Consider the following 15542-nt stretch of genomic DNA (forward strand, 5'->3'; position numbering starts at 1 on the left):
TATATATATATATATATATATATATATATATTACAGTATTACAGTATATTTTTTTAACATGGAATGTTAATGGAATGTTGTTATATATATATATATATACATCTTTGTGACCCTGGTCTAGAAAGGCGCTATATAAATAGAGATTATTATTATTATATATATATATATATATATATATATATATATATACACACAAACCTATGACCTAATTACTGCACCCCTGGAATTCCATGTTAAAAAAATAAACTGTAATACGACCAGGGCTCCAAAGAGTTATTACTCCAATTATATTCATAATTACTGGTCCTTATCTTGTCTTATCTTTTTGTTCAAATGTATGATCGTAGATGTTGTGATTGTGACGCCTCGTTGAGTGATGACACGTATGAACGTCTGTAGATCATGCTATGAACATGCAGTCTCCAGTTAAATTGACTTAGAATTGATTTTATTGTCATCGCACAGAAAAAACACATGTCAGGGAAACTGGCAACGAAATTTCATTGCTTGGCAACCATTAAAAAACACAGCATAGAGTGAAGGTATATAAAAAGTATAAATAGTAATAAGTTAAAAATAGTGTAATATAGTATAAATAGAAGAAATAAATAATGTTTTAAAATATTGCGACTTGAGTTTGACACGCGTGTGAATGATGAGCATCGTTGCTATGAAAGTTATATTTAAAAATGTTTGTCAATCTTCTCGCAGGAAGAATTTAAAACATCTGTGTTAGATTTTCTTGTTCGACACAAACACACAAACTGAAGTGAAGTAGTTTCTGTGTGTTCTTTAGATCTATCTCTGTATGTTGTTATCATAATGATAAGAGTGCGTTTTATTTGAAGGCATTTTTTCAGAAAATCAAGGTCATTGTACAAGTACATTGAGAACAGAAAAACTATCTAAAGTCACTATAAAATCATCAATAAATATATAAATGTTCCTGATGGAAAATAATCTTATTATTTAATTCATTAAATAATAAGATTATTCAGTTAATTAAATCATTGTTTCATTTAATTCAATAAATATCTTTGTTTTGGACATTTTTGCTACTATTTTCTTTTAGGTCATGGTATAACTACACTACACTTTTGTTTATATATAAACACATATATAAATATAAATGTAATATTAAGTAAAGTTGTCTAGTGATCTTTAAATGAAATGAATGAAAAAAAAACCAATATTCAATCAAATTACAGATTAAGTTTATTTAATAATGTAAGTAAGTAAGTAAGTAAGTAATTTATGTTTATATAGCGCTTCTCAAGACCAGGGTCGCAAAGTACTTAAACAAACAAAACAATATTCAATAAAGTATATACTTTAAAGATCAAGATAATACTGAGAACAACACAGGAGTTCCAGGAAATCAAGGAAAAGCCTGAACAAATAAAAACGTCCCTTTTTTATCTCTTTTTTAATGTTAAGGTTTCCTGTTACATTATTGACATGAAGGCTCCTCACAATAGTCAGAGAATATCTTTTCTAAGTCTGATCATGTGTGAGATGAGGATCAATAAAGTTCTATCAATAATATCAATACACTGAAGAGACGTGTGTCAGTACCTCTCTCCGAGCACTAGAGGGCGCCAGTGCCTCTGTAACGGGTCGCGCTGAGGTGATGTATTTGGTTCCATCACCGCAGACTCACAACAATCATGACATTTGAACGCATCTGACACGCGCCGCAGGTGAGCACAGGTGAGCACAGGTGTTCTCCTCGAGCTCTCGCGCGCAGGTGTGTCGCACGTTAGCAATAACTAGCTGGTTGAGGAACATCTGGTCAGTTGTTCTGCCAGATCTGGGCCTCGGTGTCGCGTTCATGACGCTAACAACGTTTCTCTTGACAGCTGTCAGATGGAGCTCCTGTCACTCATCGACCGACCGCCTGGTTGATTGACGTTTGAAGACGTGTTTGTGCAGAGATTTAATACTTTAGTTTGTGTTTGTCTCACCAGAAATAGGCCGTTTGTAACAGAGGACGTTGGTATGTGTTGTTTCCGGCGCTGGGCTTCAAGATAAAGTACTTTCCAAATATACTACCTCAAAGAATACACGTTTTATAGGCTCGCAAATGCGTTAATTGGACTTGAATCTTTCAAATTCAACTCGTGTTAAGATATTATAATAATAATGACGGATTATATTTCAATAAAGACGCTCAAGTTAAGACTTTTTTTCTCGAAATGCTTTTATTGCGAAATCGAATCCCTCTGCACTTCCGGTAGAGTTGTTGTGACGTTTGACGCGGCTAACTAACTAGCTAGCTGCCTTGCTAGCCTTTGGCTACTAAGCTCCTGCAACCTCACTTAACTTAAATGACCAGGTGAGTTAACACGTGTGACTAAGTTGTCGTGTACACCCGGGTGGTCGTTGAATGTGTCGTCGTGTATATTGGCTCATATTTAATGACAAATGTTTGTGTACAGTTGTTGTGCTCAGAAGCTAATTTAGCTTCTATCAAGTGATCGCAGGTAAAAACCGATTTCACTTCTGATCGAATATCTTGTTATCGTGACCAGAAAATATTCAGTCGTCTTTGAAAATGATTTAAAAACATTTCCGAGCGTTTCTTGATCATATGAGTAAATATTCATTACACAACATGACCTGGATATTTGTGGAGCCAACGAAGTAAAATAATTAATTCACTATTAAAGTAGCCTCGAGTGGAAACACTTTTGACGTCAAATCGAATCGATAAAACTTGTATATTATTAGATAACAGCGTCCCTAAATAAACATCTACAGTTAATTATTAATAAGTAAACATCACAGTCGTTCTAGTCGTTGTGGTCAAAACAATCCGAAAACTTAATGTTTAAATAGTGTTTTTTTTATTTTAAATTAATTCTAAAATGATAAAAAGTGACTTGAATGTGATGTTATATTTAGATCAGACGTACATGTTTGTCTAAAGTCTTATTTTCTGCAGTGCCATCTTGAATATTTACTTTATATAAATGTATTGTTTTATTAATCTCTTTTCATGTCATTCTTATCATTGTTATATTCTGTAATGTTTTAACCTCAATACATGTTTTTCCAAATAGACTACCTTAAAGAATACACGTTTTTATACGCTCGCAAATTCAACTCGTGTTAGGATATTATGATAATAATGACAGATTATATTTCAATAAAGACGCTCAAGTTAAGACTTCGTTCTCGAAACGCTTTTATTGCGAAATTGAAAAGGGACGACTGCTTTTTACTATTTCTGTATATTTTTCTATTTCTATTATATCTCCCGTGTTCAAAAACTGCTATTTTCCAAAGAGACACCATCGGCCAAAACAACATTCAGTGTATTTTGTCACTAAACAGTTAATAAAGCGGTTTGTTTTCGTGATATAAAAGTGTTTGACCAGGTTTGTGCTCCATCCAGGCCCTGACTTCTCTATGTAAGATGAACACTGAGGACAAGCTGGAGGGAATGTTGCTGAAGTGCAGCAGCGCTGGGACGGACGGAGGAGGACGAGTGACGCTGGCCGGCGGAGGTCTGGTGGTCATGACCCTCGGGGAGCGCTCCCTGGTCAACCACCCGCTCCTGGCCGAGGACGAGGAGGACGACGAGGAGGACGAGGACGACGACTTGACCGTGAGCTCCCTGGTCACTCACGACCTGGTGCCTCCCGAGCAGCTGATGATGCAGGAGGATGTGGCGAAGAATGGAGGAGGAGGAGGAGGAGGAGGAGGAGAGGAGGGAGGCGAGGTGGGAGTGCATTTCCCCCTTAAACTCACCCATAAGTTGCCCTACTTGCTACATATACCAGTGAGTTGACGCTGGTGTGTGATAAGATTGTGTGGAAACTGTTGCACTTGTCGTCGGCGCGCCATAGAAAAATTCTCTTGAGTTTAAAAGCAGGAATTTAAAAGCTAAACAAAGATTATTTGAGGACAGCAAATATGTTATAAAATATCTTTTATTACATTTCTTTACAAACCTGGCTGCGACTGAACCTATGAATCTTAAATAAACAAACCATTGACACGTTCCCGTTAATTTTTGAAGGGTTTTTTATTTTCTCCTCAAAATAATTTCATTTGAGAAACAATTTAGAGTCAAAAAAGTCATTTTATATCAATTAAAAGGGTATTTTCTTTGCATATTTAGGTTCATTTTACTTCTTTTCTTTTCCTTGTTGTTTTTTATTATTCATTTTCTTATTTTTTCTATCATGTTTTGGCTCTTCACTTCTTAACTTCTTCACTTCTCTTCACTTCTCTTCACTTCTCTTCACTTCTCTTCACTTGTCTTCACTTGTCTTCACTTGTCTTCACTTTTCTTCACTTTTCTTCACTTCTCTTCACTTCTCTTCACTTCTCTTCTCTTCACTTCTCTTCTCTTCTCTTCTCTTCTCTTCTCTTCTCTTCTCTACTTTGGATTGATGTCCCCGAACAACAGTCAGAGTTTATCCCTCGATGAAAGTTAATTTGCCGAACCCTAATCCAAGACTTTTCAACGTGTGACCCTATAATACTTTCCTCTTTAATTAAAATGACTTAAAATGATGCCCTGTATTTTGGCCTAATTATCATTATATATATATTTTAAATTTCATTTCATTTGTCCTTTTAAAAGGTAGGAATTTCCCAAGACGAGGAATGTTGATGATCATTTTATTAAAAAGAACTCAAGGTTGCTTCACAGACAGCAGCAATAAATGACACAATACAACAAAACTAGGGGGTTGAGGATAAAAACAACCTAATTAAACAAGTTAGTTGATGTGTTTTGTGATATTTAAACTGCCACTTGATGGCGACAGTTGCTTTCTTGTCCAAACGTGTAAACATTTCTTCACGGTTTCCTGCACTTTACAATATGTGGCAGTAAATCTAAGACCTTTTGAATATTAGGAAAATGATGATGAAAAGCGTCGCCTGCTTCAAGTTTAATTCTGCAATGTTGATCATTAATTAATTCTAATTTGAAAGAAAACTATGATTTTAAGCCAAAAGTCTGTTGTTTGTGTCTGACTTTGTTGCTCATTTGACTGGGGAATCAAACTCGCAGCTTCGCTGTAACACCTGCTCTTTTAAAACTTTATCAAATATTGTTGCAACATCTCCTTCAATTATAGTTTGGAGAAGCCTTTGCAAAGCCGTGCACGACTATAACAAGTGTTAGTGTTTTAAGTTGGATTCATATTTAACGATGCGTTTCTTCTGCAGTTGGGCATCAAACAGGAGCTGAAGGTGTCGGAGACGACGGCTCAGATGAAGGAGAAGAAGGTGGTCAAGGATCTCACTGTGTGTCAGAAGAAGAAGAAAAGAAAGCAGCGCTCGCCAGCAAAGGTGCGAGGCAGAGACATTCTCTCAGGCAGCATAAAAATCAAATATCTGACTATTTTGTTGTTGTTGCAGATCCTCAGTTTGAACGACGACGGATCGATCGGTGTGCAGAACCCGAAGTGTCACGTGTGTGTCCACTGTAACGCTGCGTTCAGGACCAACTACCACCTCCAGAGACACGTCTTCATCCACACTGGTGGGTAAAATGTCTTTTTTTTTTCTATTCAGAAACTTCCCAAGTTAAATCGGGATCAGAGAGAAACTGATTTGAAAAACTTTAGTTTATATTATTATTGAATTTCTCTCGTTCGACTCGATCCACGTTCAGGTGAGAAGCCGTTCCAGTGCAGCCAGTGCGACATGCGCTTCATCCAGAAGTATCTCCTCCAGAGACACGAGAAGATCCACACGGGTGAGGGTCGTCGACGCAAGTTCTTCTCCGACGTCGCCTCGGAGTTGATTTTGTTTTTCCCTCTTCAAGGTGAGAAGCCTTTTCGCTGCGACGAGTGCGGCATGAAGTTCATCCAGAAGTATCACATGGAGAGACACAAGAGGACACACAGCGGAGAGAAGCCGTACCAGTGCGACTACTGTCATCAGGTGAAGAAGAACGTTCCATCTTAACTTGTGACGTAGAATTGATCGATTAATTCTAACACTTGTTGGTTCAGCGACTGTTTAGCAAAAGTAAACTTATTGTCGTGAGCGAAGAAACACCAACGTTTATTCATTTAGTTATTATTAGGGCTAAACGATGTATCAAAAAAATATCGCAATATTGGCACGTGTGATATGCATATCGAAAACATTGATCAATCAATCAGTCGAATCAAGCATTTCTTAAATCCGCACCTTAAACAATCAGTGTCACGTTCTGTAAAGTTGTCAATTTGTACTTCTATGTCTCGTTGTTTTACGTCTTCGTCCGTCATTATCGCGGGAAACCGATGCAAGTCCCGCGAGACGCAGCGTTTTAAGTGATATTTTTCTCTGATCATGTCGACACCGAAGCGCGGAAACAAACGAAAGGGAAATATCTCATCGTTTACTACAGTACACTACAGTACACAACAGTACTCACACCTGCCACAGCTACGTTTTTAGGTGAAAGAAAAAATATTGCATTCATATCGATATCGCACTTCGACATCAATATTGAATACCGCACATATTTCTAATGTCGTGCAGCCTTAATATGAATCTATTTTTCAATTGTTTTGAGAAAAAATAATTTGGAATAATTGGAACAATAAGGTATCGTTGGCTTTTTTTATTCAAATGCTTTTAGTTTTAATGATTGAACTCAATAATTTATATATTTAAACAAAAACCCCCAACATTTTTTGAATTCATTTAGTTTCTTCGCCTAAAATTCTATATTCTTAAGTCACAGTCTTTTTAATCAAATATAAAAATGCTGGTGCAGACAATAGTTTCATCCAATCATGCGACTCGGAGACAATCGGTCATGTGATCATTCCGATCAATATTGAAATTCTAATATTAAACTGTAAAAAAAATAAAACGTTGAAGTGAATTTTTTTTTTTAAATAAATAATTAATTTAAATATTAATAACAATTCAATTAATAAAAAAAACAAAACAAATTGAAACGTTCACTTATATATAAATGACTGAATTTAATTAATTAATAAAAAATAATGCAATTATTAAAAAACTTTCAAGCTTTCAATATATATTAATTAATAAATTGAATTATTAATCAAATAATTCAATGCTTATAAACCCCACAACATGTCAATTAAAAAAATCCAGGTTTCAACATTTAAAATGTAAAATTAAAAATATAAAATGTAATATAATAATAAATATACGTCTATATGTGTCATCTAATCCATAATCATTCTATAATATTGTCTTCTGTTCGACATTTTTCTACATTTGTTTCTTTTTGACAAACGTCGGAAAACTGTCTTCAATATAGGCTTCATCCTTCGGTTCTCCTTCTCTCTGCAGTTCTTCTCCAGGACCGACCGCGTCCTGAAGCACCGACGGATGTGTCACGAGAACCGAGAGAGGAAGATCAACAAGGCGGCGGAGAAGGTCGGACCCGCGCGAGAGTCGGATCCGTCGGGTCTGCAGTTCCTCACCAAAGAGTGCACGCTGCCAAAGAAGAAGCGTCAAAAGTGCACGGAGAAGGTGGAAGGTCCAGATCCTGCTCCTCCACCCGAAGAACACACGGCTCCCGTCGGCGAGGTGGTGGAGAACAAGAGTGAAGGTCTCCCTCTCTTCACCGTCCCTTCCAAAGTCAAGCACGAGTACGTGGTCGCAGACTTTGCCGTGGACCTGCCTGAAGAAGCCGCCGAGCAACACCAAGACTTGTCCACGCCGGAGGAACCCGCACCTCATAAACTGGTCCTGAAGAAGATCCCCAAGAGGATCCTCAAACAACCGCACGAGCCTCCTTCGTCCTGCCTCCCCACCTTGTCTTCTTTCGTGGACACCGGCAAGTTCTCCTTCGACATGGTGGACAAGCAGGCGCTTCTGGACGACGAGAGCACCGCCGAGCTGGAGTCCGTGGAGACCCTTCAGGGAGGTCCCATCAAGCCGGCGGCCAGCACCAACTACGACGACGCCATGCAGTTCCTCAAGAAGAAGCGCTACCTTCAAGGCGGCCGCGACTACGGCCTGACCACGAGCGGCATCTCCTCCCAGCCGTCGGCGACTCAGGCCGTCATGGACGAGAACGTCCCGGCCACCATCCTGGAGCCGCAGCCCGTCGCCGCCGAGATCAAGACGACGCACGACCGCAACGTGCTGCCGGACGAGGTTCTCCAGACCCTGCTGGAGCACTACACCAACAAGGCTAACGGACAATCGGACATCTCCTTCACCGTGGCCGACACCGAGGTGACCTCCAGCATCTCCATCAACTCGTCGGACGGGAGCCCGGCGGAGGGTCCGGCCCCCTCCGGCGGTCCGGCCCAGCCTCCCAACGAGAAGGTCAGCCTCCTGCAGGAGTACTCCAAGTTCCTCCAGCAAGCCCTGGAGAGGACCAGCCAGAACGACAGCTACCTGACCAGCCAGAGCCTCAGCCTGGTGTCGGAGAACCCGACTCTGGCGGGTCAACCTCTCTTCTCCACCGAGAAGCAGCTTCCTTCTCCGAGCAGGTTCAAGACGGGGATGAGCTCCCCGCTCAGGTCCACTCTGGAGAAGCCTCACTTCGGATTACTGGTGGGCGACTCTCAGCACTCGTACTCGTTCTCGGGCGACGAGACCACGCCCCCTTCCACGGTGTCGCCCAGCGAGGAGGACTTCCTGGAGCAGGTGTCGCCCTCCAAGAAGCCCGACTCCTCGCCCATGCAGACGTTTCAAATAAGCTCCTTCGACGCCAATTTCAAGTCTCATTTTCAGAGATCCGGGTCGTCCTCACTCTTCACTGTTGCCAACGGACAAGTCGCTCTGCGAGGGAACAACTCTGACTTCCCAGAGTTCCCTCTGGTCCGGGTCGCCGAGAGCCGGTCGCAGCTGAACTCCTCGCCCGAAGTCACCGCCAGTGAAACGTTCGGCTGAGTCCAGGCTCCGCTCTAGGTAAACCATTTTCAGCAGCACTTTATTTACTTCACAACATTTTTGCCAAATCCAACCCTCGTCTCCTCACGACTTCCATCTCTTGACGCCACCTCTCCAAACACACTTTCTTCAGAATGTAAGTTCGGTCGTAAAAGCCAAAGTGCAGATGCAGTTTCCTCCATTTCTCTCATATGTATTCTAACATCCCATAATACCACTTCCTGCGTATCTTCTACAATCGCAGCCTTAAATTGCCTCCAGAAATTATGAAAATAATGAAACTTTTATTTAATTGTCACTTTAGAGGTTCTAAACTTTCAATCATTATTAATGGAAGCACTTAAAGTTAAAACCTAAAGTAAAAACTTAAAACTGAAAGTAAAAACTTAAAGTTAAAACTTAAGGTTAACACAATAAGTCGTGTAGCCGCACGTTTTTGGTTTCCAGTGAACTGACTTTTAAGGATTGTGCTGAAAAAAGGCACAGTTTGCACACGTTTCACTGCCATGAATGTTGTATAAAGTTATTTCAGAGTTTACCTGTTAAGACTGTATAAGAAACTTTATTCTGATCCTTTGGATTCTGATCCTCGTTCAGCTCTTAAAGTCACTTCTTTAACGAGAGAAAACATTTTAAATGTCACGAACAATCGATAAAGAAAATGAACATTATTATATATCATGAATGAATATAGAGTTCATCGCTTTTTTGGGCTGTAAAAGAAAACATTTAAATTTGAATAAAACCTGCAGCTAGAGTGTGGTTTGTTTCAGACGAAGCTAATAAATAATAATTTAACGTACAACACTTCTGTACAGTCCTTGGTTCAGAGTTTCTTTCAATTTCCCAACAAAAGATTCTACGAAATGATTCTTTCAAAAGCGTGTCACGTGTTCGTTTGCTGGTGAAAAGCTCACAGATGGAAACATGTGCCTGAAGAGGTTCAACATTTGAATGTTTTCAAAGAGAAACATCAGAATCATCGTCTCAGTCTTAACTTAAACCATCTTTAACGTCTTAAGTCCCTGATTTAAAAGCAATATGTGAAATTAGATTCTTTGCCACTTTATTTTTTCTTATCTTTAGTCGATCTACTTCCTGGAAGATGCACACGCGTGGGTCATGTGATGAACCCCCTCTCTCTCTTTCATACGAGTTAACTAGCTAAACCAGCTCGTTCTCTCTCTTTCATACGAGTTAACTAGCTATACTGGCTCGTTCTCTCTCTTTCATACGAGTTAACTAGCTATACCAGCTCGTTCTCTCTCTTTCATACGAGTTAACTAGCTAAACCAGCTCGTTCTCTCTCTTTCATACGAGTTAACTAGCTAAACCAGCTCGTTCTCTCTCTTTCATACGAGTTAACTAGCTATACTAGCTCGTTCTCTGTCTTTCATACGAGTTAACTAGCTAAACCAGCTCGTTCTCTCTCTTTCATACGAGTTAACTAGCTATACCAGCTCGTTCTCTCTCTTTCATACGAGTTAACTAGCTATACCAGCTCGTTCTCTCTCTTTCATACGAGTTAACAAGCTAAACCAGCTCGTTCTCTCTCTTTCATACAAGTTAACTAGCTATACCAGCTCGTTCTCTCTCTTTCATACGAGTTAACTAGCTAAACTAGCTCCACCCCGTCATGATCATCTGTGCCTTATTTATGGAACATTTCCGGCAGAAGTCTTGTGTGCGGCGAACACGCGTCAGCTGATCTCAGATTCATGTTTTGTTTGTTTATTTAAAAACACAACTGGTGACACATCCTCACGGAGCGCTGCTGTATCACGCACGAGCACGAGCACGTGCGCGAGGACGACTCATCCGAGGTACTCTTGTAAATACTCGTGTCCACACTGACGGTGAAGAAGAAACCCCTCGTTCTGTCGACAATCAGGGACGACCTCGTTCATCAGCGACGTTTTATTTTCCTCCTCACAGAACATTCCTCCCCAGAGTTTATGGTAAATGTCCTGCTGTACATAGTTTTGTATATTTTATGTTCCGAGTGGGATTTTATTGTCGGAGACACTTTTTGTATTCAGAGGTCAGAGGTCAAGCATTTATTACTCCCGTCGCAGTTTGTAAATATACTTCACCTCATCCATCGCAACCGTGAAATACACCCGTCAGCCATGAAACCAAACGTCTGCAAAAGTTAAAATAATAATAAAGTTCTCGAGATCGTGATTCACTAGAAGATCAAAGTATTTCAGTTTCCTCAGAATATTGAATCCTTGAGTTTGACAAGAATTTGATGTTTTTCATGAAATTAACATTGAAATATTGGATTTAAAAGGCTACGAATTAAAAATATTGTTATTTTTAAATAATGAAACTAGAAAATCAAACTATATGTTTATTTAAAAAAAATAGAATTATTTAAATAAATCATTAAAAAAATGAATTCACTAGTTTAATATGCACATCATTTAATTATAGTACTAAATAAAGATTAAATGCTTAAAAATACAATTAATTTTATTAAAAAAAAAGTAAGTTTCAATATTTGAAATGTTTAATTTATTCCATTTTAAACTGATGTTCATAGGAATTAAATAAATAAATTAATGATTAATTAATAAAGACGTTAAATGTTTTTTTAAAGCATATTTTTTATCGTGTTTAAGAACTCAATACTTTTATAACATGAAATAAATATTTAGAAAAAAAAAAAGGAAAACAATGGAACGATGATTACTATGTAAGTCATGTGACCAAAGAGCTTTACAGCAGTGCGTCAGAGAAAGATTTTTTAAACTGACCAGAATATAAAACCGAGAATAATATACAAGAGAACCTTTTAACTCTTTTTTTAATAAAAAAAATAAGTACGTGGTTTAACGACATTGCAGTTACAGCGTTTAGACACTAGAGGGAGCCAGACTAACGTTTGAAAAAAGTAACTTATTGTTCTGAGCGTAAAGATAAATGTACCTGATCAAAGTGTCTTATTTGGCTGAAGTAATGGTAATTATTTGACAGTCATGGCTGACCGGTGTATAAACTTATGACGTCAACGATCGATTGATCGATCAGTTCTCAACTATCGATCCCGTGAGGAAGAAGCACAGATCAGAGCAGTCGTTGTTTGTCATGACTTTGGTGCAAATCTGACTTTTTTTTGTTATTCTTTGAAAGAACCATCGACAGTAACCAGGCCATAAGTGTCCTTGTATAACTAGTACAATAATAAACAAACGTGTCGTTTTTTTCTGTTTGGGGGAAAAAAAAGATCTGAAGTATAAACTTTTTGATAAAAAATATTTTTGAAACATTTAAAGCACTGATGTATAAACGTATGCACTCATTTATCTTCTGTTCACACATTCCTCGTCGCACTCGGATGCTTTTTAAAAAGTAGTTTTATTTAGAATAAAAATAAAAAAAAACAGGAGCACAAGTTTTAATAGTTAACACTAGTTTGTGTTTCACAGTCTCAAGCCAAACTAAACCTGCCAAGTCTAGTCCTGGAGTTTTCACGCCAAATGTTGTCGTGTTTCCAAAAAAGATGTGTTACGAAAACAAAGATGTGAATATTGTCATCTTTCAGAAGACGACTTGCATGGAGGCCTGGAAGGTTTTCGTTTGTTCTCTAATATTATCGAGCAGCTTTCATTTCTAGTCGATCACTTTCACTCAATGAAATCATATCAATGGATTTTTTTTGATTTGTATTTTTGGCTCCGATGGTTTTTCTCGTGTCTCGTCTCTAAATAAAATGATTCGTACAAATGACTCGAGTGTTTTCATCTGTTTTTTATTCTTTATTTTACAGCGTATTGTGATTTTTATTTTATTTATTATTACCTGATATTGTTGCTCAACATTTGTTTTTTGTTTATAGGGGAAGAATTTTCCTGTTTTTTTTTTCATTCTTTTAATTCAAACTATTCATCTGTTTTTGAGTTTTTTTGATAGAAAATTAGAAAATATATATATATATTTTTTTAAGCTTTGTTGTGTTGTTGAAGTAACTCTGTGTCGTTTATATCAACATGTTTTGTTTTCTTAAACTATAACTACCAACACTCACTAATTATGTCTTTATTCAGAGGAAATACTTTTAATATTTAAAAATGAGACTTAAGATTATTTGACGAGTATAATGTTTGTGTTTATTCTACTTTTGAATCGTAACAAATGTTTTTTAAAGGATGGAAATAAACGAGTGTTAAATAATGTTTTAATGTCGTTGGATATAACATTAATTATATTAATATTAAGATATAATGACATTTTCAAAATGTCTCTTTAACCAAAATGTATTTAATTTTACACGTGAAGAAAATGTGATCATCGTCGTGTTGAATCATTTTTGTTGAGCTGTCAATCACCAAATAGAAAAGTAATGCAATACTTTGTTGTGAGGTAGTACTGCATGGTTTATATCAAAAAGATGTACTTTTGTTTGTCTTTTTTATAGATTATAACTACAAAACTAATAAATAATTCTCTAGTAAGTCATTATTGAGACAAAATAGTAGAAAAAGATCACAGTGAATATTTACTTGATATATGTTTTACAATGAAGTATCTTTTTATTTTATAAGTATATTTGATCAAAGTTGTTGGAAAATTATTTTTAAATACTTTTTTTTGTATGTGAACAATTTAAATGTACTTTGTTTAGTCACTGAAGACAGAATAACATGATTTTAAATCAGATTTCTACAGATTTACTGTGAGAACAAGAATCAAAAATACTTCTTGGATTTACTTTTAAGAAACACAAAATATACTAAAAGTATTTTTCCAGAACCACAACGATCAGGACGAGAGGGAGTCGTTTGTTTGTTCACTTTCTTGGTCAGAGTCGCTGCAGCAGCCAAAACCAACAGCAACACCCTGTAAGGTAACAAGAACACACACACACCTGCACACACACACACACACACACACACACACACACAGAAGGACACACGCACACACACACAAACTCACACAGAATCACACACCAACACAGAAGGACACGCACACAAGGATACACACACCGAGACACACTCATCAACATAGGACACACACACTGAGACACACTCACCGACACAGGACACACACACCTACACAAAAGGACACACACACACTGAGACACACTCACCGACACAGGACACACACACCTACACAAAAGGACACACACACACACACTGAGACACACTCACCTACACAGAACACACATTCTGAGACACACACGCACCTGCACAGAAGGACACACACGCACACGCACGCACACACACACACACCTGCACACTCTCACCTCAGTGATCAACACTCTCTGCTGCAGGAAACCTTTGACGTCATAATTCAAGTTGGGAAAAGATTTGAAGTCACTTTGTTCTGTGGCTCAGGTAAGAGACGCACCTGCATGACATCACTGCACACGTGGAGATATTTTTCATCGATGATCCAGGACAACAATCTTTAGTAACGATGTGTGTGTGTTTGTGTGTGTTTGTGTTTAAACATGATCGTGATGTTGAAGCTAACATGCTAAGCGTTAGCGTCACGATCATGAATTACGTCCCAAACTCCACAGTTTTAAAATTTAAATTTAAGATGTTTTTAATCCTAATGATGGTTTGTAACGTTGTGTTTATTAAACTTGTAAATATATTAGGAAAATACTTTAAAAACGCTGTATCAACTTCATATTGACGTGTTTAGTGTCAAATTAAAAAATATAACTTTTTTTTTTGTTTCCACTTGTGTTTATTTCTGAAGCTACTGTCAAAAAACGTGTTTTCTATTATTATTGGAATAAGGTCGAAGGTTCGAATCCAGGCTCAGAATATTCTTTGTTTTGATTCAATTGAACTTGTTAGCAACTTAGCATGTTAGCTCCTCTTGCTAGTTTCCCTCCACACTCTTTAAAAGACTTTAAATTAATGTTTTTATTGTTTGTATTGTCTGTGATATTCTACCTACCCTTGAACATCTAAAAATATATATATATATATATATATATATATATATATATGGCATCATATGAGTTAATTGTGTTTGACTTATTCACAACAACCATTTATTTATTTTATTTTATAAGAAAATGGCGGCTTCCCTCATTTACAACATATTCATTCAAGATCCTAATGTTTTGAACTCAAATGTATTTAATTTATTTGTACAAATTACACCTAAAATGTAATTAATTCTCCCAACAAATGAGGCTTTTGTGTCACGTGTGTTCAGGTTGTCATGGCGGCTCTTCCTGGAGGATGGACACTCGTCACTCAAGACGGCTTGATGACGTCATCAGAAAGCGACAAGACTCAAGTTTGTGATTTGTTCCATGAAGACGCACAGGTACGTATTGTTGTTATTATAATTATTCAAATGTGTGTTTGTTCCTGCAGATGATGGAGACAAATATGTTTTCACTTCAGTTTACGAGACACTATTTTATTTTATTAAAGTTAATCTTGTTTATTTATTTTTTCTACTTTTTAGTTTATTTAGACAGAAAACTTGATTTAAAAAAAGTAGTTTAAGATTTTTCATCCACATTTATTTTATTTCATATACTGTATATTTTTAACTTATTATTAATATTGAATAATTTTTCTCACTTTCAACAATAGCACAAAAAAACCCTCGTTTCTTACGTTTGTGGCTCTAAATATTTTCTGATTCTAGTTTAAAACGGTGATGATTGTGAAGCTCTTTAAATACTTCTGTGTGCAGTTGAAAGAGTGAAGATCATCAGTTTGTTT

The 15542-nt window shown here is 37.4% G+C and overlaps 2 protein-coding genes across 8 annotated transcripts in view; both read left to right on the plus strand.

The window, feature by feature from the left end:
• Nucleotides 1–1613: 1613 nt before the first annotated feature.
• Nucleotides 1614–12570, plus strand: znf148 (zinc finger protein 148). Of its 3 annotated transcripts, none has more exons than XM_087804217.1 (7): nucleotides 1614–1700; nucleotides 3398–3784; nucleotides 5188–5310; nucleotides 5380–5503; nucleotides 5636–5719; nucleotides 5789–5907; nucleotides 7285–12570. In XM_087804217.1, exons 2-7 carry the CDS (start codon nucleotides 3419–3421, stop codon nucleotides 8839–8841), a joined length of 2373 nt encoding a protein of 790 aa, XP_087660343.1. In that variant the 5' UTR covers nucleotides 1614–1700; nucleotides 3398–3418; the 3' UTR covers nucleotides 8842–12570. The 3 variants fall into 3 exon arrangements, with proteins under 3 accessions (XP_087660343.1, XP_087660341.1, XP_087660340.1); XM_087804215.1 differs by having other exon boundaries at nucleotides 1635–1710; XM_087804214.1 differs by lacking the exon at nucleotides 1614–1700 and adding an exon at nucleotides 2228–2335.
• Nucleotides 12571–13673: 1103 nt separating this feature from the next.
• slc12a8 (solute carrier family 12 member 8) overlaps nucleotides 13674–15542 on the plus strand; it is a 30026-nt gene continuing 28157 nt past the window's right edge. For 2 of the 5 annotated variants that reach the window (XM_087804440.1, XM_087804442.1), the window contains exons 1-2: nucleotides 13883–14180; nucleotides 15022–15135. In XM_087804440.1, coding sequence (XP_087660566.1) covers nucleotides 15028–15135 — 108 coding nt within the window. In that variant the 5' untranslated portion in view covers nucleotides 13883–14180; nucleotides 15022–15027. Of the gene's footprint in view, nucleotides 13691–13879; nucleotides 14181–15021; nucleotides 15136–15542 lie in introns of those variants that run through there. The other 3 variants (XM_087804439.1, XM_087804443.1, XM_087804441.1) reach the window with 3 other exon arrangements.

The sequence above is a fragment of the Callionymus lyra genome, chromosome 12, assembly GCF_982586985.1.
Source record: "Callionymus lyra chromosome 12, fCalLyr1.hap1.1, whole genome shotgun sequence".
In the NCBI taxonomy this organism is placed as follows: Eukaryota; Metazoa; Chordata; class Actinopteri; order Syngnathiformes; family Callionymidae; genus Callionymus; species Callionymus lyra.